General features: G+C 35.3%; 1 protein-coding gene across 1 annotated transcript in view; it reads left to right on the top strand.

Moving 5' to 3' along the window:
- AK5 (adenylate kinase 5) overlaps positions 1–23499 on the top strand; it is a 93749-nt gene that overhangs the window by 1643 nt on the left and 68607 nt on the right. The window contains exons 2-6 of the mRNA XM_035333313.1: positions 358–544; positions 1579–1746; positions 7590–7759; positions 7889–8002; positions 18744–18935. Of these exons, the coding sequence (XP_035189204.1) occupies positions 358–544; positions 1579–1746; positions 7590–7759; positions 7889–8002; positions 18744–18935 (831 nt within the window). The remainder of the gene's footprint in view (positions 1–357; positions 545–1578; positions 1747–7589; positions 7760–7888; positions 8003–18743; positions 18936–23499) is intronic.

The following is a 23499-nucleotide window of genomic DNA, read 5'->3' as shown; positions in this document are numbered from 1 at the left end:
GTAGGCTACACAGTGTGTGCAACTTTTGGGGCTTATCTAGCTCATGTATTGCTGTGCATATATTTGCCGGTGGTAGGTCTAAGAAAATGTAAGGAACTTTTATACTATTTTCAGTTTTTATTCTGATGCAAGCAGACAAGTATAAAGACATAGCCACAAGCATCCTTGTTCTGAACCATTTTTGTGACACCAGCAAGCTCAAATCTTGCTATATTTGCAGGCCTTGCTCTCACACTTGAATTGGAGAGCCTGAGAATACAAGGAACACAGGATTTCACTGTATAAGGTCAAAAATTAGAAGTGCTCACTTTTTCCTGCCATCTATCATTGTAGTGTGTATCCGATTTTACATTGCAGAGTCTGTTGAATGGATTAATGTGTTACAAACCTGATGACCCCATTGAATATTTGGAAAGCTGCTTGCAGAAGGTGAAAGAGCTTGGAGGGGCAGAAAAAGTGAAATGGGACACTTTTGTCAGCCCAGAAAAGAAGACTCTGCCTCCACTCAATGGAGGACAATCCAGGAGATCTTTTTTCAGAAATGGTAACGTATTAAGTATAAACACACTTATATTTCCTGTACTATGGAAGATTTTACATCCTCTACTGAGCTATTTTTTACTCACTTCCATAGCAGATCAAGCCTCATTCTGCTCTTCCTTTGGCGAAGGATTAAGTATTCTGTTTGCTTGGGTTCTTGCATTTGGTTTTCTCTCCTCCCATAATGGATTCTGTGCAAGAGAGAAAGTTGTGATCATTTTGCAGCCTGATGAAGGATGTTTGCTGTGTAAATACTTAACACATTAGTGGAGAGATTTCTTGTATCCTACTTAAAATATTTGTAAAGATAGGGGCAAAGCTGACAATACATTTGGCTTATATTTTTGGTTGGTCCTTATGGGTGTGTATGGGTGGGAAGTTAGTATACATGCTAACTTCCTTGGATTTACGCTGTTATTTTTTTTCTATTGAAGCGATATGCTAACTTATGAAATACGATGGAAATGATAAATTCTTAGAAAATGGTGTTTCTCATAAAACCTAAGCAAATGTCATACCAATACCTGTAATTATTTTATTTGTAATGTTAACAAGGAATAATGAGCTTATCTTTCAGTTTCCATAGTTATTCTTCCTTGCCATCCAGCAGTTCATTAAACTAATTAGCAAGAATAGTACTCTTTCTCTATGTACAACATGTATCACCAGAGGAGTTCTGCTTAACAGTACAGGCTGTCTGCACAATACCAGGTTTTTCTTCTCACAGGCTACTGCCAAACTCTGGGTGCTATGAGCAGATTTTCACAGCAAAGCTGAAGTGCTTATAAATTTAAAGAAACACCCAAGAGAACTGACTCCTAATGATTCCAATTTAATAAATCAGCTAAATAGAGGCAAGGAATAATTAATACAGTAATAGTGAATACACCGTAAAATTAGGAGATATTATATTTTTTATTACAGAAAGGCTAGTCTTTATGCCTTTTACTTATTACATTTATTTAAATCTGTGTAAATAATAGGTTTTCAGCTTTCTATATATTTCCACAATTCCCAGTTTATCTTACTGTTTTACAGTGATGCCTGACAATTCCAACTTCCCATACCGACGGTATGACCGACTCCCTCCAATCCATCAGTTTTCTATAGAAAGTGACACTGACCTTTCTGAAACTGCTGAGCTAATTGAGGAGTATGATGTGTTTGATCCTGCAAGACCTCGACCAAAAATTATCCTTGTCATAGGTATGAAAGCAGCCTCAATTTGACAAGATTTTATATGTGTTACTTCATCTAATATTTGGTACTGCAAATACATTGGATACTTATATGTATTTAAATGCATTTTTTTGTCTACCTTACCAAGTGGTGCAGCCTCATTATAGTATCAGAAAGTGAAATTGTTAGTGCTGAGGACATCCCAAGTGTTAGCATTTTAATGGAGTTAGAGGGAGCATCTGCAGTCATATTCTATAGCTTGAATCCCCATCAGTGGTTGGAGTGCTTATGCTTTTGGAGCACATAGACCAGTACAATTTAACCTAAAATGAACTCAGCTCACCCATTTCATGATAGGTCCACCATGTGAACCAAAGTGCTCTTCTAAAGGGTCCTTTGGATCTGAACTGAAACATTTAATATAGATGTACCCAAAGATGCTCACAAAAAAGGATACCTAAAAATATTGGATAAGCCGGCTCAAAAAAGTGATAGGGAGCAGTTGTCCTCTGTATTTAGAACCTTGAAAACAGATCGGTATGTCCAGCTGGGGTAAACGTATTCTCTCACTTGTAATTAATCCCTAGATCCATTTGGTGAGTGAATCTTGTGCCATCTTCAGGGAGAGTGAGCCATCAGTTATAATTAGTTAATTGTGCTCTCTCCCCAGGTTATCTCTAGTGTGCTGTTTAGTGTCCTTTCTAAGCAACTTGTATTTTCCAGCCTTGGACCAGCATTCTGTTTATTAAGTGATAGCTGAAGTTTAAGGCTAAATCAATGATTTCTTCTTTTTCTGAATTTTGATTATAATCTGGGATGGCTGTCTTTCCAGATTCTACGTTGATGCTTAATGCCTGATTCTCTGCAATGTTTAAATAGTTACAACACAGGTGTCAGGTGACGAGAATAACTTTTTTTTTTTTGCCTATAAAGACTTATATATTTTAGAGAGAGATATTTTCTCCATAACAGAGAATAGTATGTAGTATAGTAAAATAAAACAGAAATGTCTTCTCTGTGCTATACAGTGGGATCTCTAAGAACAGTGTGTGTTCTGCATACAGCAGTTCTCGGAAATGTGATATTAATATATTAAATACAGAAAAACAAGCATTTTTCTAGATATTTGTGGTATTCCAAAAAAATTGCTTAAGCATTTTGTCTTAATCTTTTGTTTCTGAATTACAATTCTCTCCATGCAAATCTCTCCATGCACGATTGAACTATAAAGTTTGCATTAGATGGAGAAAGAACACATGCCTTTCTTTCATCTTAACTAATTAGCTAGCCTTCTTTTTCACAGAGGAGAAAAACTGGCTCCTTTTCAGTCACCACAGAAGCCTCTTATGCATTGAGATCTGTGTAGCTGTATTGCAGTAGAGTGATGAATGAAGATTTGATCTAGGTGAAAGAAAGAGAGATTGGCTTTCAGCTCTGGAACCGAGCGCAGGAGTATTTGAAGTGAAATCCTTGAACACCAGCATATAGTGAACAGAGCACGGATTTTACAAAGCTTTTATTTTCCCCCATTTATATAGCGAACATTGTAAACATCCCACAAAAGCTATTTAAGGTTTGTTTTACAACTGAGTTTCTCTGAATCTGTCTATTATAGTGTGATCTGATAGAAATACAAATCAATATGAAGCTTGACAGCTATTGTCCAATTTTGTACAATATCAAGAAAATTTCATCCAAATTCAACTTTCTATTTAGAAAGCACATAAAAACATAGATGGGAAGTATAAAAGAGTAACTAATATACCAAGTAAAAGAGAGATAATGAAAAAAGTGAACTATTAATTTCAAGAAACAAAAATTGTACACAAAAAATGTCTTGCGTACTTTTCAATTTGCATAAAATGCCAGCTAAGCATTCAGTTAAGAAAGTAGATATGTCTAACTGGCCATAATTCACCATACTGCCTAACTAGGATGATACTAGTCCCATTCACTGTTGGAGACTGCAATGAACACAAGTTAAAGAACTGTCTTCTGCTTCGCGTATTTCTGAACTTTAATAATACACTAGCCCAAGATCTCATTAATGCTTCCATAAAGGTTTTTACAACCTCCTTGCTTTATGAAATTTATCATCCATATAATGAACCAAGTAGCTTCAAGGCAATAAGTAACTCAAAAGGGTGGGTTTTTGTTCTTTTTCTGCATTTGCAGAGAAGTCTTCTGATGAAATGTAAAGCTGCAAAGTGGGTATGTGACTGGATTTTAGAAAAAATCATATGGAATCAGCCAGGATGGCACACATCTGACTCAATGGAAAATTAAGTTTCTAAGGCATTATAACACTAGGAAACCACATTGTGTTTTAAAAATGTGTTTCCTAACATACTTCAACAAATGCATTGATACAGCCTGAATACAAAGATCTTAAAAAATGAATTACCTCACATCATTAGTATGTTTTTGAACTGCACTTAATGAAAAATATTAATTAATAGCAATGAAATGTTTTCATTTAACTAGAATTTACAATTTAAGCAAAGTCAAAACTTTGAACTTCCATTGACAAAACTAAATTAAAACAACTGCTTTAGTGAAACTTTTGGGGCACAAAAACCATCACTTAAAAACACTCAGAAAACATAATTTTAGATGCAATGAATGTTCCTTAGTCTAGACATGTACAACATACTTAAAATAATCCTCATGTTCTTCCTGAATAATGTATAATCTCAGAATAATTTAAAAGAATGAAAAACAAAAGTGATTTGATTTTCCTTTCTAGTGAACAGTTTCTCAGGATAATTTATCAGAGTCAAAAATGGATATAGAGTTCAATAAATTATAATGACTTGCTGTGGGATGTAGTTTTGTCCTATCACTTTCCTCTTCTTTTATTACCTAAATTCAGCACTGGATTGTAAATGGATAATCCCAGTTTATTATAAAGGGACATTTTTTGGATTGAGAAAAACACAATATATGAGAAGTTTATGAACATTAAAGGAAATATTTTCCCTTTTTTATGCTTGCAAATCTAAATTGAATGAACAAAGTGCCGATCTATGCCTTTTGTTTTTTCTGCTTCCCTTTAATGGCAAAGGCAAGCTCTCCTTTTCTTCTTCAGAAATGAAGTCTACCTACTTGATTTCAGAAAGTTTTACTGTTGTTTTTTTTTCAGCTATTTTAGGCTTTTACAGAGACAGATGCTTTTTCCGAGAAACAATTCTGTTTTTCTGGCACCTCTTGTATCTACTAGAATGCACACACTTTTTTCCTTGTTTTCAAATCTTCTACCATTTCTAATTTTCTACATATGAGCTATATATATTTTGCATCTTTACCGTTTCTGGAGTGCAAAATAGTTTGTTTCAAACTGGTCTTGCATCTCCAGGGAAATAAACTGAATTTCCATCCTTGAAAAGAAGTTTTATATCTGCAAGAATTAAGCACAGTGTTGGCTCCAGTATGTTTTATAAACCCTTTGCTTTGAGGCTAAGTCACAACCTACTGCTCCTTTTATCTAGTAGTACTATTACCAATAAATAAAGCCACATAAATACACAGAAATAAATGTTACCTGTGTAAACACACACATATACTATATAATACAAATTAAGTTATGCTCACTAAATTGCAATATGTGGCTTTATGTATATAGAAGGCTGCTTATGGCAACCTTTAGACAGTGAATAGACATTCTTGTATTTAGTAGTAATCATACTTTTACACCTGGCAAAATCTATTCCATGCACACCAGCAGCAATCATCTGGCAATTAGCAGCACTTCTTTGTGCTCTCGTTTTAATCTACTTAAGAAAAATCGCACTGGAAATCAATTACTGCAAACCCACTATCATCCCAGATTACTGAGAGCCTGTAATAAACCATAAATGACATAGAATTATCTTGTTTGAACATTTATATCAGGTACATTTTTGATGTAGGAGTGAAACAGAACAAAAGGTTTGCTGAAATGTGTTTGTCATGGGGAAGGCTGGGTGTGCCATCAGAGGGAGAGCCAAAGCAGAGTTGCTTTGCAGGCCCTTGAGTGGAGGAGGTGATTCCTGGTATAACAGATGCTTGCAGATCTACAAAAGGGAAACATCCTTTATTCAAATGAAGAGCATAGCTGAAAAAAAATAAGTCCATCTAGGTCATCTAGAAGAATTGAAATTCAAGAATAGCCATAAAGGCTAACACAATCTCCCAAAAGAAGAGAGAAAGTTTTTGCCTTGTTAGGGACAAACAGCAAGTGAACTTGGTGAGGGAAAAGTATTTTTCTGTTGTAATCTTACTGTACAGAGATAAGACAGTTTTTCTTTCCCATCTTTGCTTGTGTGTTTTATGAACATCAGTAATTACATTGTCAAGTTGGATGTACATATGTTTATATTTGTCCTTATTTTAACCTGGCTCGATTAAAGCATTATTTATTTAATTGGGTAATGATAAAGCATTCGCTACCCAACAGTGTAACTAAACTGTAGGCTGGGTTAAGGCTTAAAGAACACCTTAACAATATTCATGTTTCCCTGCACATCCTCATCAGGTGGGTCCTGATCTGAGCTGCAAGGGTAAGGCAGAATGTTACCAGGGTCAGGGGACCAGAAGAGCTGCTAGTGGCTGTTGGTTACTCTGAAAGCTCTCTGGCATGTAATTCTGAGGTACAGGTTTGAACCTGGTTACACATAACCATGTAGAAAGAAATACTGTAACACTTATTCTGCTGTCAAATCTGTATTAATTACATAAAAGCTATTTATGGGAATGATACAGATAACAAAGGAAAGAGTTTTATTATTACTGACAGGCAGCTCATTGTATCTATATTTGCTTTTACTGCATTGCGCTATTTTTTAAAGTTCCCAGGAAACATATACTATGTTTTTAATAAGACTAATTCTTGGTCTGTTGAAATAAAATTCCAACTAGTTAGTGTCGGGAAATAATACCAAAATATTTGTTTTGGTTTTGTTTTGTTATGCTACTCAGTAAAACACACCTTTCTATATTTATTCTATCAAAACCATTCCCTATTTTGACATGCTGGATTCTAGTTCCTCTGTTCTTCACATCATAACATGTCCTCTTAGTTCAGATCTGGTCTGATTTTTTTATACATGCATTCTCGCTTCTGCTGTCCAGCTGACCTTCACTTCAGCATTCCCTGATATCTAATGTGGCTGTTCTCTGTGATTTTGATACTAATTCTGCCTGTGCCAAATTCAAGGGTCTCTGTACTCTTCAGGTTGTCCAGCAAGCCGAACCCAACAAATTGCTTCTCTGTTGGATGCTTCAAGCATCAATACCAGAAGTATGCATGGTTCAATAAGAATCAATGTACCAAATCGCTATGGAAATATCTCAGCTGATTATTTAATATTTTTCTGTATTTTAAAATTAGAAAGCCTCAGAAACTCATGCAAACATATTTAAGAGAAGATTTTATTAGTTCCATTTTGTGAATAGTCCACTGATTTCACTGGCTTATTTCACCAGGTGTGATTCTGTCATGAATAAACACTTCAGACAATTTAACTCTACCTTTGGGTTCAAAGAGTTCAAGAGAAGACCGCTTCACTTGTGTCTCTTTCTACTACAAATCAAGAAAATTGCCTTGCAAAAATAGCTTTAGAATGAAGTCAAGCCCAAAAGAGATTATGTATTTATTTATTTATTTATTTATTTTCCACAAGGAGATTTGTATTCTTTCTTTACTTGTAAAAACTGTTACCTTTATAATCAGGTAGATGAGACCCATTTCTAATAATTAGTAACAAGTCCCGCAATGGCGAGATTTGTTCTGATAATGGTTTGAAGATCGGTGCTGATAACAGAGATTTCACATATGACTGGGTACCTCAGATGACAGTTTAATCTAATATTTTGCTTATACTTAACAATAGGTGGCCCAGGAAGTGGTAAAGGAACACAGAGTTTGAAAATAGCAGAACGCTATGGATTCAACTACATATCAGTTGGTGAATTGTTAAGGAAGAAGATCCACAGCACAAGCAGCAATAGGAAATGGAGTCTAATTGCCAAAATAATTACCACTGGAGAACTTGCCCCTCAGGTACAGCAAAGTTGAGCCTATTCTGTGTTAATGTTTACTGTCTAAGGATTTGTACATGCTGTATTAATGTGCACCAACAAAAAACCTTCTTTACAATCCTGAATAAATAACTTCTTTTCTATGTGGAAGGAAACAACCATAACTGAGATCAAGCAGAGATTAATGCAGATCCCCGATGAAGAAGGTATAGTGATCGATGGATTTCCCAGAGACGTTGCCCAGGCAATCTCCTTTGAGGACCAAGTAAGAGTTTGGTTTTATTCTTATAATAACTTATATCTCTGTAACAGCTACGCTTCTTGAAATTAACAGGCAGATTCCAGGAAAGATGCTATTTCTAACTGAGCATTGCTCCTTAAATGTTTGCAAATACCTAATTACAGACTGACAAAAGGTTCTTCTTTTGGTTTATGTTATTGAGTGTGAAACAAGAGTATTTTGTAAAACGGCAGTGTGATAACATAACCAATGATCCAAGTCTCCTGTCTCAGTAATTAAAATCCTCTCAAGATGAAGAAGAAAATTACATGAAATCTAACAATTAATATTTTTCTTTAATTAGTGATTTAGAAAGGGGGAAAAGATTATATTTCCACATCTATTTGTTCAATTTACTGTACATTAAGAGAAACATAGTTAAATCAATGCATATCTTCACAATGAATTTAATCTCAAGTTTATTATGGTGCATTGAAAAAATAGGAATAAAATAAGAGTTAAAATTGCCTGTTTTGCAAGTTTTTCTAAACCACAAATGCACTTTTTATTTTTAGGTTGTTTTGGTTATTATAAATTGCAGTTCTAAGATATAGTCAGCTAAAACTGTATTTCTGAGTTCTATTCAGATGTTGTTTTCATGTGTATATTTTAAACTCATCTAAAAATACTTAATTTCAGTGGAAAAACAAACAGATTACATAATTTTCTTGCCGAGCACCGTTAACGTAATGGTTGTGGTCACAAGTAAAGGTTGCAGTTTCAGTGCTGAATTTTCAGAGCACCCTTCAAGCAGAGCATTTCAAAGTACTTCACTTTGCTAGCATACTGCCATTTCTGTACTTTGAATTCTAAATGGCATTGCCAAGGCAGAAGTAACAAAAGAAAGCAGCTAATGAGGCATTTCATTAATGTGCTTTTATAAGGTATTCTGGGCAAAATTTAGAAGACCAAGTTGAGAAAATTAAAGGAAACAGACAAAATAGTTTTTACAGAAAAGAGCCAATGACTGCCAGTTATATCTCCTTGTAATTAATAAAAGAGATGATTATTTTATAAATGAAACAGAGAGCAGGAATTTAGGCTTAATGGTCTTTTCCTTGCCTTGTTTTTATCTCCAGTATATTTTGTGATAGCATGACTTAAGAGCATTTCTTGGTGTTCTAAGTTTGCACTGATGTTGTGGTTGACGAAAGAATGGGGGATGTAAGAGTGGAAGAACTGACAGAAGCTAAATTATTAAGTGCTTCAAGTTAGCAGATACTCCCTCTACAATGAAAAAAAACAGTCAAAAAACATTTGAGCACCCATCAGAGGACCCATTACTAATCCAACTGAGAAGAATCTCTTGCAAACCATGCCATGGAAGAGGAGAAAGATTAACACTATGTTTCATATATGGTTGAGCCCTCCCATTGCATCATTCAAATATGCTTTTCTAGTATTTCCAAATTTAATATGAATGATTCCCCTCTGCCAGTCTGATTAGCCCTTGTTAACTGTATAACACTGCATGAAATAAAAGACTGGTAGAAAGATGGATGGTAGATATTCTGACTTGGGCTCCTTTTTAGTATGTTCGATCTCAAGGATGCTGTAGATTGGTCTTGCTTTTCTAGAGAAAAGAGAGAATGGATTTAATAATTTTAGACTTGACTATATTCTCAGTTTGTTCATTTTTAGTCTAATGGGATTTGCTATATCTTCCTCCTCAAAGCCTGGTTCCACCTGAAAGATGGATGACTGTTTGAGTCCCTCAAAAAAAAAAAAAAAAAAAAAAAAGTACAGCACTTCATATAGGGCCACCTTTCAATCTTATCTGCTCTGAAATGAATATGGGGAGGGAAAGGAACCATAGAGCTTTCATACGAGCACAGGAACAAAAATTTGGTCTGTTTAGGCTACCCCCCCCTCTTTCACCTATCCTTGTAGCTGATCTCAGATATGAGCATATCTAAGGCCATGGAAGTAAATGCAGAAAAAGGATGCATGTATTTCAATATACAACACCTTTTTAGTCCAGTATTTCATATTAGCTTTATATTTTACAGAAATAAAATGCTTGCTGTTTCTTTAAAATCCTGTTTAGTAAGCCATAATGCTACTTACACGACAATGTCTTGTAATAAGGCATGGAAACTATCAGCAAACATGGTACTTGTCTTCCCCCAGGATGAGGCTGACATTAACCATGGCATGTCAGATTATTTACATTAAACATGCTAGTATTTCTGAGCAACACGGAGATCCCTCAATGGGAAGTGCAATTGAGTCGTGGAGAATTCATTGATTAACTGTTGTGAAAATTTTTGTAAGTCTGCAATTAAAGATGCTGCATGTGTTTTCCACAGTTTAGAATTGCTATAGCTTTCTTGCTAGCAGTGTGTAGAAGCCATTCATAATTTATAATGAAGAAGGAACAGAATTGGTCTCATTAGAAAAAAATGACAAGATGAGAAATAATTAGTTGAAATTTCAGCAAAGAAAATTTTGATTAAATAGTAAGACACTTTTTTTTTTTAAGCAGAAGACCTATTAAGCAAAGAAATATTCTTCTAAAAAAAAAAAAAAAAAAAAAAAAAGGTAAAATCCCACAAAATGCAAATAGTCAAATCACATTATTCGGTAATTAGTATGCTTTATTCTTACAAAGATATCCCCTGTTGAGTACTGAAATGTATTGATAAAAAGTTCTGAATAAAAATTGTTTCTTATTATTATCATCGGTTTTGACACAGATGCGTACTTATTTTACAAAGGTCTCTTAAAGATCTTTGCATGCTTATGTACCTGAAAACAGCAGATATCTTTGTATGACACAAGCCATTTTAAAGGCTACATTTAGGGGAACTGTCAAAAGATACATATATACATGAAGTAGGAGTTACTACTGATTTAACTGTTTTCCCTCATTGCATGATCACTTTGCAGCTAATTGTTTTGATTACAAGGATTCTAAAATGAAATTGTATCCTTTAGAACAGTGATTTTACATTATTATTTGTTCTGTAAAGCAGCTAGAACACTTTGGGAAATTATGATGTACATTAAAATAATGATGGTAAATTTGTATATAGTTAAACAGAGTAAGTTGTCCTTTTCAGTTTTTTCAGCCATATAGGAAATACAGTAGCTGTTATGGGAGGAATGAGCAGCAGGGACAGGGTGACTATTCACTTATTCTTTATCATTTGAGTGTGTTGGGATATGTATTCATCAGTAATCCTATGAAAGCTTGAAATAAGCAAAGAAGTATTCTTTTACAAGTATCATTTTCCACTGTATAGCCTTTCTCCTTTGCCCTTGTTTACACAGACAGGAAAGATCTCCAAGAATATAAGCAACAATGCCAAAAATAAATTGCAGGGGAGAATGTGAAGGACAAGTTATTGCACTGCATGGAACTAGAGATGAGTAATACAAGATACTGAGAGACTAGCTAAGGCTCAGACAGAGACTGAACAAGTGTAATGAGCATAGGAGGTCTATAAACAAAGCAGGCTGCCAAAACCTAACATCATTATCATTCCAGAAAGCACATCTGGTCTTTATTAATCATAAGAAGCTTATATTGTTATGTTACCCGTATGTTGTTCCATATATTTGTGGTCTAAGCCACAATGTCTCCCCATTTTCCACCAATGCATGTTGTGGACAGTGGATGCTAAAGAACTGAAAGGCAAAGCATCAAGTGCATAACATCTGACTTGCTCCTGAGCACTGTAATTCCTTGAACTCTATTTACCAAACTGTTTTGTATATTATTACATTGATTTCACTAGTAAGAACTGTGCCGAGTTACTGTGAAGGTAAACTAATTTATATTGGAAATGGCTCACCATATTAATAGTGAGCGGAAAAGGGGAAGGTCAGCTAAGGCGCCTGGTTTCTTTTGCAAGCACACAGAGTCTGACTGTGCTGTGTCTGCAGACATTAACAGAAACTATTCATGCTCACATAATTCCTTCAGTTTTATGGCTGACAGCTGTTACTGAGACCTAACATTATTTGAGCTTTCTTTGTTTTCTGAAAAAGTTAAATGAAAACTTATATATCTGAACTCTAGTTACGATACTTGTCCTATATAGCATCTAGTACAAAAATACACAGTGAAAAAGAATTCTTGTTGAACTTCACTTGTAATTGCTCTTGGTTCTACAAGCACATTTTTATCCCGTTAACTAATCCAGGAGCTAAACTTTTCTCTGGGAAAAATGTTATTCTTAGATAAATGAGTCAAAGCGAACCAACTTATGCTAACATTCCCAAACATACGTATAGTTAAAAGATTATGATTCCTTTCTTATTATGTTGCCAGGCTCCCATTTGGCCAGTCAGTACTCAAAGTGTTGCTAGGCAGAACTGTATTAAAAACACATCGCATCCCAGCGACTAAAGTGCCTAGGATAAACCAACGTATCATTTGCAATACTCACAGAAACACGGTATTTCTCTTCCTGCTCAGATCTAGAAACCAGAAGGAACAAACACTGCTTCCAAGCAATAATATCAATCTGCAGTAAATGGATGAAAAGCACTTTACACATCTGAGGAATTTTACATTTAAATTAAAGCATTATTTTTTCTATTTTATTGAGTTTTGTTAGTATCGCTGTTCTTATCATCCATATATTTCAAGCAGGAAAGAAGGAAAGAAGTCTGAAGATGTCATCAGTAATGTCTTCAGATTTTCAGCAGTGCTTAGCAGCCAGCAGCAGCTCTGCCATACTTATACCATTTCTTAGTGGTCAGTTACTCATTTCAGCCTGGGAGACCACATAGCCATGAGTATTGGAGAAGTTACCTAATTTTCAGTTAAATTCTTATCTGAGTTGAAACTAAGCCTGTATTTTTTTCTTTTAATTATACCTTTGAAGACTGAAGGATTTGGACTTGATGATCCTTGTGTGTCCCTTCCAACTCAAGATATTCTATGATTCTGTGAATACATAAAATATAACTTCTCTCACTGAAAGTCTTGGATTCTTGTCAGATTTTAATTCTTGCCAGAATCTGAGCCTCCCATTTCTTAATTCCAGAAAGCAGAGTCAATACTGCCAACATTTATGATAGCCTTGAAATCACGCGATTATGAGAATCTCAGCTCTCACTTTAAAACAAAGTTTCAAGTGCTCATGGTTATGAAGAAAAAAATGAAAACATGAATTTTAATGGCTTAAAAGCAAAGAGAACTTACACTTAATGTATTTGATGTAAATACCTGATAATTGCTGGATTTTGATCATTTTAAAATTCCTTCTGATTGGTAGTAGTGCTGATTTAATATGGTTTTATTTATTTCTCTTTTCAGTATGAGCCTAGATATATAGCAACCCTACAGCAGACACTTTTAAGGTATCCATTATCTCTGCTGAGTGCAAATACTAGAAAGATGTTTAGATTCCAAGCACACTTTCGAAAATGCCAAGGAGAAAATGGTTTACTTACCATTAACCTGTCAGCTTGAAATTCAGCAAGTCACCTACGGTACCAGCATGCTGAAGCATGCTAAATCTCTTCTTCTCTGGTAGCACTGTAATGAAATGTCTCTGACTGGTGTATTGAACTCAAATGACTTGTGAAGAAGAAACGGCAGTTTGACTTTGAGTGTAATCTCTCACATGGTGATAAGTTTCTCTTGTCCCAGGAGAAACAATTTCTCACTTCAGTATTTACCAGTTAATTTCAATTACTGCTTTATGGATTGTTTTGTTTGTTTGTTTGTTTTTCCATTTTCAGTCATTCATGCATAACTTTCCTTCTGATTTCAGTAATTTCTTCACCACCATTAACACCATTCGAGTAGAATAAATAAGTAGAGATGAAGTTTGCTTAAAATATATTAATTGAGAGGTTTATTAACAGTGAAATGAAATGGGAACAGGTAGAATTAATGAATACTCATTAATGAATATCATTTAATTCCTTGATAAACAGAAAATAATATTTTTGCAGAAATTATCTCAGCTGTGATTCAAGTTTACTTTTTAACTCCCAGATATACTCCTTATGGAAATTACTGTGTAAAATATTTGTGCTGAAGTAAAACAGGCTGTGTAGAAGGAACAGTACAGGCTGCTGGGAAGAGCTGACTTCTCCTCTCACAGCGTCAGGAAAGTAGCACCATTCCTCCAAGTCTGATACTTAAACCTCCAAGCAGAATTGATGCCTGCTCAGTCTTCTCAAAAGCTTGACATAGGTGTTTGTGGCCAACCCGCCTATGGCGGTCCAGTTGCCAAGCTCATGCTCAGCAAAGAGTTTTTCATAGAAAATCTGCTTTGTCACTGATCAACAACATGAGCTCCAGACCAACTAATGGAAGGAATGAAACCCTTCTGTTAATTGCCTGATGGGGAAAGAATCTGTCCTTTGCAATAGGCTTTTGTTCCAGTAAAGATGGTTTCTCTGCATCATCATCTATACGTCTTCTTCATTGCATTCCTTCTTCAATTTCTATCTCCTTTCCTCCAAATTTCCACTCTGTTGTCCCAGGCTGATAAGCCTCACAGGTATAGTCTGTGATAATAGATGTATGTACCCAGTCATCTGTACGAGGGGTAGGAGCGTACCATAACAGCAGGCTGCATTGCTGTGTTTCCTCTCATTCATTCTCTTTGGCCCTGCAAGCTTTAAATTGCTTTCTTAAAGTCAAGCCTGAACAGGAAGCCTTGTAGAATGGTCTTACCATTTTCTGTTTTCTCTCCTGGTAGCTAAAACACTCTCTTGAGGAAAGCAAGCAATGGTTCAAGTTTCTGCTGGGTAAAATCACTATTTTTCTCAGTAAAGGTTCTTTCCTACTAGCCAAATGAGAACTCATCCATTGCTTGTCCTTACCTCTCAGGAAGAGACCTAATATTCTGTATTCAGAAAGGATTAAGATGCTTGCTGAGCAGTTCTGAACCTGGAATCTGCTTCAACCTTTCTTTGTAGCATTAACATTAGTATTTACAGCTAGGGTTTCCTCTTGGTTAGCTTTCTTACACCAGAGGAATACTGCATTAGTCCTTCCTAAAGGCACCTGACTCTTAATCAATTACTAGAGGGCCTAATCACCTTGTCTGGGCAATTTGCTGTGAGCTTATTGTCAGGCAGTGTGAGTATGGTTCAGAAGTGCTTACCAGAAAAAATCCTATTTTCAGGATTCATTCTTTGACAATACAATACACAATTTTGGTCTTATAAAAGAAGAAACAAACAAAAAAAAACTATTAAAACAGTATAGTAACCCATCAGAGATGGAATTATAAAAATCAAGTCAGAAATTACAAGGGAGAGCACCTTACAATGGACGTAGGCTAACTTCCTGGTAACCATTACCAATTGGAATAAAATGCACTGTTGAATTAATTATGATTGTCTGTGAACTGTTGGTTAAGTTTTCTTATGAGTATCTAATGGAACATACCAGGAATTAAGAAACAAAGCATGTTCATCTTTTGCCTAATGAGGAATAATGACAGAGAGTGTAATCATCTAATTTATAGCAAACAACCACGCTACTCTCAGTAGCAAGAGGAGATGTAGAACATATCCCCAGAGAGACAAGCATCTTTCTACTTACACTGCTTTACATCAATAACACCACTTGAATGGACCTGAGTACTGACTTGAATGGAATTATTCTTTGTACCGCTTTAGGAAGGAGATTCAGACCCTCAGAGAGTAAGTTTTACTTACTATTCTAAACTATACTATTCTAAAAGAATGAGAGGATTGAACATTTTCTACCCACCACCGTTATTTTAAGTTGATGCCATATGTTTTTTGTCTCAGTTAAATTTCAAAAAGTTGTGAAAAATCAGAAGCCTACCTGTTCCCATGGGCCAAGATTTTCCCTTCTGCCAAATCCCAATTAGTAAGTGGTTAAGTTTGGTTCCCTTGGATGTGAGTAAGACCTTCTACCTTCAACATAAGTGTATTAAGGAAAATCAGCATGAAGGAATATAGTGCTGGTTCCATACACAGAGAACCATTTCTATAAGCAGAGTCTAAAAAAAAAGTAGCTCCTAGTCATTAAAATCAACACCAGTTAATTCTGAGTTAAAAAAAAAATTAAAATATTGTTTTTAGATAAGTCATAAAAATCATTTCCATTGCTAGAAAAAAAGCAATTTGTACTCATATTTACATTAGCAAGCTAGCTATATTAGCACAGAAGTAACCTCAGACACCCTTGCATTCACACTGGGCTGTTACATTCCACCTTATTTATAAGCATGTTTTACAGGTGGGTGCAGTTGAGGTAAATGGAAGCAGAGTGTTTTATGAAAACAGGAATGAAATATCAATAGCATTTCAAGGGTTTACCCTGAAGGTTGTAAACGCGTGTAGGAGAAACGCAGTAAGTGCTATTATGTCTGTAGACCTGTGGAGGTAGAAAAGATATTACCCATTCATACATCTAAAACTAAGTAGAGATGTTTTTCTTAAATGGTTTCCAGCTACTTTCTGATGATGAAGAGTATTCGGTAGGTAGGAGAGGAGTTCGTAAAGGCATCACATAATCATGAATCTATTTTGTATTCCTACCTCAAATATGCCTGAATTACCTTTTCTTCCACTTCAGAAGACCTTTTGGACAATACTTCCTTTGAAACTAAGTTTCATGAACTACAACTTTTAAACCATTGTTTTCAATGGCAGTTTATTTCAGTGAATGAAATGTATTTCAAATTACAAAAGCTGCTGTCAGAATAAATAGCTTTAGTTCTCGAGATTCTGATACTGTCTTTTGTTTTGTTACTGTTACTAGTCAAAAAATAAGAAGAAAAATACTTAACTCCTGTAGAGACCTTTCCATTTTAAAAAGCATTAGGGAATAATTAAAAGCCTAATTAATTAATTTCTCACAGTATTTACTATGCCGTACCTCATTGTTATCCTCATTTTACAATGAGAATCTTAAAGAATTCGGCCCAGGGTACGCTTTCCCTTTTTCTTAAAAAGGAACTGACTGCTGAAGCCTGCCCAGTTTGGTGGAACTAAGTAGGTGAGAAGCCCCACGCCTGGTGGGGTCACAGTGGCTTTCAGATCCCTCCCTTGCAGTGAGGCTGCACTAATTCAGCCGCAGTTTCTTTAAATAATTAAGACTGACCACGGAAAGGTGCAGTCTTGTGTCTGTGTCAAAAAGAAGGAAACCTTCCATTTGCTTCCTTCTCTTTTTTCCTTAGGGCTTCTAATTTAATGGGAGATTTATGTATTGTAAGTACTGTGTGTAAGGTTTGATGCTATATGAAAAGTTATGTGATATGCTAAAGCTTAGGTTCTAATCTTAAGGAGGTCTGGTATGACTTCATGGCCCTAGTATGTTGTGGATGGTAGTCCGGAAGACATTTTTGGAGTGAGTATTGAGAGTGGAAAGAAGGCAGCTGCTGAAGCATCTGAGCATCTGAAAATTTCTTACCATCTTTCTTCACAGCTATTGGAATCAGCAGAGATGGAAATACTAAATGAAACAACTCACTCATACAAACTACTTTTGTCCCTCAGTTTTCTAGATCCCTGATTTACAATTACAATTTCTGAAATTTTCTAATTCATGATAGGAAGTTACAATCAGCTGGATATTCGCACTGCAACATGAAACACCTCGCTCAGTCCTCTGCAATGTGCATCAGTCATTCCCTTTCATGAGATTGTATTCCATGCCTAAGAGCCTTTGAATTCTTTTGTATTCTCTTGTAGCACTGGTTAAGAGCTATGTCAAAATCTGGATTTCTTTACTACTGTATGCTCTTTAAAATCCCAATGTCTCATTTCTCATTATGTTTCTACTGCTAACGAAGCAACCTTCATTTAACAGAGCTACTTTTAATAAAGTTCACATTGCATGAAAGTCTAACACAAACTTACTTTCATAGTCTTTCACATGAATAGTTATGTGCCTTAAAGCTATTATGTGGTAATAAGATTAACTGTCATAATTAATTCATCCCATGAAAGGACAAAATAACCCTGTCAATTAAAATAGGCTGAAAAGTGGGTGAATTATTCTGCTTTTATAAAGTTGTGGTACCTGTTTTGGATTTAGGAAAGAGAGGAGAGAGCTTCTCTCCCACTGACAGTTATTAAAAACAAACAAACAAACAAAAAACACCTTAGATTACAAGGTCAGTTGTTTTGAAATCTAATGGAATTGAAAAATTACCAGAATTAGTATTTTGGGGATTAGGCTGTAGTTTCTGTCCTCAGGTCAATAATCCTCTGCAAAGTGCATAAAACATAATTTCATTTTCTTTAAAATCAGGTTTTCTGTAATGATAAAGAGGCCACCACCTTACTTGCTAGTACTGCTTAGCAGGACTGTTCTTTACAGTTTGAAAATGACCCTCCTTTTTAGCCACTTCCTACTTCCTCCATATCCTACTCTGCCAGTGCCCTGCTTTGCAACCAAAGGCTAATAACCACCACCCCAAAACTGAAAAGTTTTATTCATTTCCTTTGACTTTAGAAGAACTTTTCTGTACTTAGACTGCTACGGGAAAAGACGAGAGTTTCAGGTTGTATTCCCTCAAATGACAGAAAACCAGCTACATAGAATTTTTATTTATTTTATTTATTTATTTATAATTTAACATTTTAAATTTATTTTAGCTATTTATTTTTAATTTATTTTTAATAAACAACAAAAAAAAAAACAATAGAAAATTAATTACTTAAGTTCTACTTTATGCAAATGTTGCATATCTGAGTCTCATCTAGTAACGGAATTGCTGAGGCCTGTTGTGCTGAGCAGTCAATCACAGTTCTTAAATTGTTTTTTCCACAGATCTGTACCCCAGATTTGGTGGTGTTTCTGGCATGTTCCAATCAAAGGCTCAAAGAAAGGTTACTGAAGCGTGCTGAACAGCAAGGGAGACCTGATGATAACCTGAAAGCTACTCAAAGAAGACTAACGAATTTCAAGCAGAATGCCATCCCCCTGGTTAAATATTTCCAGGAAAAAGGGCTAATCATCACAGTAAGTCATTTAGCATATACCTCTGAAAACTTAACTGTTGTTGTGGTTACATATGGTTTCTTAGACCTTTTGTTTTAAGACAGGCTAGATGAGTCAAATTATGTTTTAGGTATTCATACACCACGTTTACTGACAGCAAACTTACCTTTTGTCTGTAGTTACAAAGTGAAGATGTACTTTAGAGAATATGACATTCTTTATACTGTTGTTCTGAGAATCAAAGGGAGTGTGTGTATAGGTATATATAAGTACAGACAAGCGATAATGTTGATGAGGACTTAAACCGTCTTCCCAACTGTTTAGGTAAGTGTTTAATTTTGATGAATTCAATGAGCAGTTGATAATGGCTGAATTACTGACAAGTTCTCAATTACAAATGGTTTCTGGTTGTAACAGTGTGCGGAACTTGGTACTACATATGGTACCAGAAGAGCACAGATGGCCTTTTGTTTCTTATGATAGCTTAAGTAACCAAGGTACGGTCTCTTCATGGCAAATAGGACTGATTCTATGTGCTGGACAGATTCATGCAGCACCAGAGCATCTTTAATTGCAAAGTCATCTAATGGTATTGGTAGTCCTAATAATGCAATTCAACACCTTTTGGAATTTCAAAATGAAATTCCCAAGAAATAATTGCTTTCTCCAAACCATATCTGTTCTGTTTGAGGATTTTCATTAACTCTCTTTGGAAGGATAAGAAGACTGGAGTTCTTGGATGTTGTTTTACGTTATTGAGAAAGTATGTATTTTGTGGCATTTCTATAGTCTTTTTGAATGCTCTTCCTACAGAAAGCCTTCTTAGTTCTTGAGGGAAGATTGTCTTGCAGAGAAAGTGGGTGGGGCGTCTGTCTAGAATTGGAAAGGAGACCCTGTTGTTCGCATTATTAGAGCTGCTACAGTAGTGCAGCTGTTTTTCCTTCATTGCAAAAACAGGATGAAGTAGTACAGCTGAGCCTGTGGAGTTAGATACACTGGCAATTTGATGCCCAGATGATAAGGAGATCCTTTTCTGTAGATAATAAGAATACATATGGCATACCTCATTTGCATAGGATTTAATTGCATATAGAAAATAGATTTCATGGATGCGACTAGGTTGGTGGGAATAACTGAGAAAAAGGAGTAGCTTGGAAAGAAGTTGTAAAAATTTATTAAGAAATGGACTAAGCATGCATACTCCAGAGCAAGTAAGGAACTAAAAATTCCTACAAAAGGGCATTTTAAAAAACACATGACCTTGAAACAGGGGAAACATATGCTAAGTCCACATATAAAGACACACACTACTACCACAAGTTGTAACATTTATCATTAAAAAAACTGTTATTTTGTCATCAGTCATCACTTGTTCTTTCACTTAGTTGTCAATTTATAGACTAGCATTATCTATTGAGTTTTGATGTTCCTCTGACAACAGTTTATGTTAACAGGTTCATTTTGTTGGAAATTATTTTGTCCAATGGGAAATCTAAGTGTATTTCTCCAACTTCCTGTACAATTCCATTAATCAATGGAGATAACAGATGTTTCTTACTCTGCCTTATCTTTGCCGGCACTCAAAGATCCCCCTGCCTTCTTCACTGATGAACCAGAGCTTTCTTTTATTTTTGAACAAAAAATAACAGTTTTTGATAGCCTTTCATCAGTGGAGAAGATAGTTTTCTCAAAGCCATAGGATCCAAGAACCACTGCAGTATTCATCACCTTTTCCTCCAGGTGAAAGTCATATTTTCAACTTGCCTTTACTAGTACATACTAGTACTGTATACTATACATGTAATATTAACACTACTATGTACATTTCAAGCATTTGTGCACATTATTTCCCTACAGGAGGAGGAAGCAAGAAAGTAAATCACATTCATCATGCTGATTATAATGTTGAACTTGGAAGGCACTGAAATATTATGTGGATGAAAGCAGTGTAAGATCTTGAACAGCATAAAACAGAATTTCACTTGCCTAATTCTGGAGGAATTAATCCTTAAGGCAAGGTCAGGCAAGGTTGATATTGATCAGTGGGAAAACAGAAAGATTTATTTATTTATTTTTAAGCCTCTACCTGCTCCTTAACACTGCTATTCAAAGCTCTATATTTTAGACACTCCTACCCAGCATCACAATTCTACTCAGGGGAAAAAAAAAAAAAAAAAAAAAAAAAAAAAAGAGAGAGAATGATTTAGAGAGAATTCTAACTCTAGAACTACAACTCAAGTTTTAAGCATCTAGTTACATATGTTGTTCTTCATCAATAAAAAGACCAAAAGGACTAAAAGAGAGAAAAGAAGAATTTACTGAAATGTGACTACATGAGATAAATGAGCCGACATTTGACATAACCATTGTCTGCTGTTAGATACTATATGAGCAGGCAAATAAAAATCTAAATTCCTAAAGACGATGAATTTCTCTTCTCCAACAGATATTTCACACCGTATTTGACGTATGTTGATTAAGTTAATAGAATTAAAAAACACATTTGTCTTGTTTCAGATCTTTTTGTTTATGTTGCTCAGGTGTCTTTCCCTTCATCTCCCCACCCCACCCTTGGCTTTTGCTAGTGTTATACAGTATGTATCTTATATTTCTTTACTTCTTCACTGCCTTCTATACCATTTTTACAGTCTGTGCATGGCATCCCTGCCCTCAGAGTCTGATGCTAGCTACTGTTTTCAAGGAAAGAAATGAGGGCCCCACCTATACTTCTAAGAAATGGAAGATATAACTGTTCTTTCTGAAAAACTCCTTCTTTAGAATAATGAAGTTGGAATATCCAAGACTTTGGACTGTTGTTCAAATTTAACACATCTGTAAACAGCATTATATCTATATAAAAAAATCTGAATTTTCACAGACACATAAAATCTGTGTTTAAAATTCTGTTTAGTCATCAGGTCTACCATCAAAAGCTGACTTTACTAAGTCAAATGCCACTTCTGAAAATAACGACAATAGCAATAGATATCACAATATTGGACATGGAGTATGTAAATAGATGCATACATTGACATTTATTGAACCAGCAACTTCTTAAAAAATTTTTAACATTACTTACTATTAAGACAATAGCTAAGTCACAAAACACCAGGGGAAAAAATGTTACTGTTAAATTTAATTTTAAAATGGAGAAAATGTAATAGCTGAGATGATCTGCAAGTACTCTACTGTTTAGCAGAGGACTTCAGTTCTGAATACAGTTTAATTTAATCCTGTATCCTTCCTGCCACCTAGCAATTATTTAGATTAATATTTTAGAATATTGTTTATTTGGTTTCAGGTGCTGACATGACAACTGGTATGTGTACATAGCCATGCCCCATAAACCAAGGCTACTACTGAGGTATGACCATGAGTAGAGAACCCCAGAATAAAAGTGTCTTTGTCTATAAACTTCTAGACATTGATTGTCATTCCATTAAAAATACGTGGTTCATACCATTCACCTCTTAGAATAATTGCTAGGTACTCTGTTATGTTGGCTACAGTACTTCTAGAGATAAAAATTCCATCACTGGAGACAGTATGGTATTTCACCTTCTAACACTGACCTATAAGGGTTTCCCTCTATTTTTTTTTTTAAAGTTAATAATGAAACAAGTAAATAAATACAGAAAAAAAATCAAAACCCTATGGAACTAGTGTGCTTTAATGCCTTTAATGTGGTTGCTGTCCAGACAGAGAGCTACCTTGATCTCAAAAATGTGATGTGATACAAATCATAATGGGTTAATGCTCTTGCCCTCCACCTCTGGCACCCCAGCCTAGATAAACTCTATCTCAGGATACAGCTGATTTGGGATAGCTAAAGGTCTAGTCTAGCACGTTATTGTTGTCTGGTTAGAACTTGCTTTTAAAGAAAATTACTATTAAAAGAGTTTCTTAAGAATCAATTGAAAAAATAAGCTGAACATGGTTTCTTTGTGTTAAAATACATTTCTCTTCTGGACTTTATATTGATGTTTCATCATTATTAGACCTACTGCTATGAACTACCTTAAGAACTCTAGGGAAAGGCTCATAGAAATCACATTTTTGACCTTTGAATAAATTGCTATAATGGAAAATTATCCTAACTAGAAAACATTTTCATATACACTTGAACAGACATAATTCATCCTAATGCAGGGAAGTTTAGAGAACACAAAAATAGATATGGTAAACCATAATGAACAAACCAGTGTAGCACTTCCAATCCTGATGTCCCTAAGCCTAAGTGACAGACAAAATCGCCCATAGAAAGCAGCCTCTCTGCGTACAAGACATGGCTCTTTCCACTCCCAGTCCTAAGGAGGGGCTCTATTCTAGAGAAAAGGAAATTCACAGGACAGCAGACAGAACCTCCTTGCACTCCCCCACCCCAAGATCACTTTCTTTGAACACCTGCTATGAAAAATGCCAGATGTACCCTTTTTACTGCTAATTTAGTGCATAAACTGCATGTAAAAATTATGGGTACTTATTTTTACAAAATTAGGCCAGTGGTAGCAATCAGTCATGTTGAGTAAAGTAATAACTTTGGTCATTGCCGTTGTGATTTTATCAGCGGAAAAAAGGAAGACAG

This window comes from Oxyura jamaicensis, chromosome 8 (assembly GCF_011077185.1).
Source record: "Oxyura jamaicensis isolate SHBP4307 breed ruddy duck chromosome 8, BPBGC_Ojam_1.0, whole genome shotgun sequence".
Taxonomy (NCBI): Eukaryota; Metazoa; Chordata; class Aves; order Anseriformes; family Anatidae; genus Oxyura; species Oxyura jamaicensis.
This window is presented reverse-complemented; position numbering and strand designations above follow the sequence as displayed.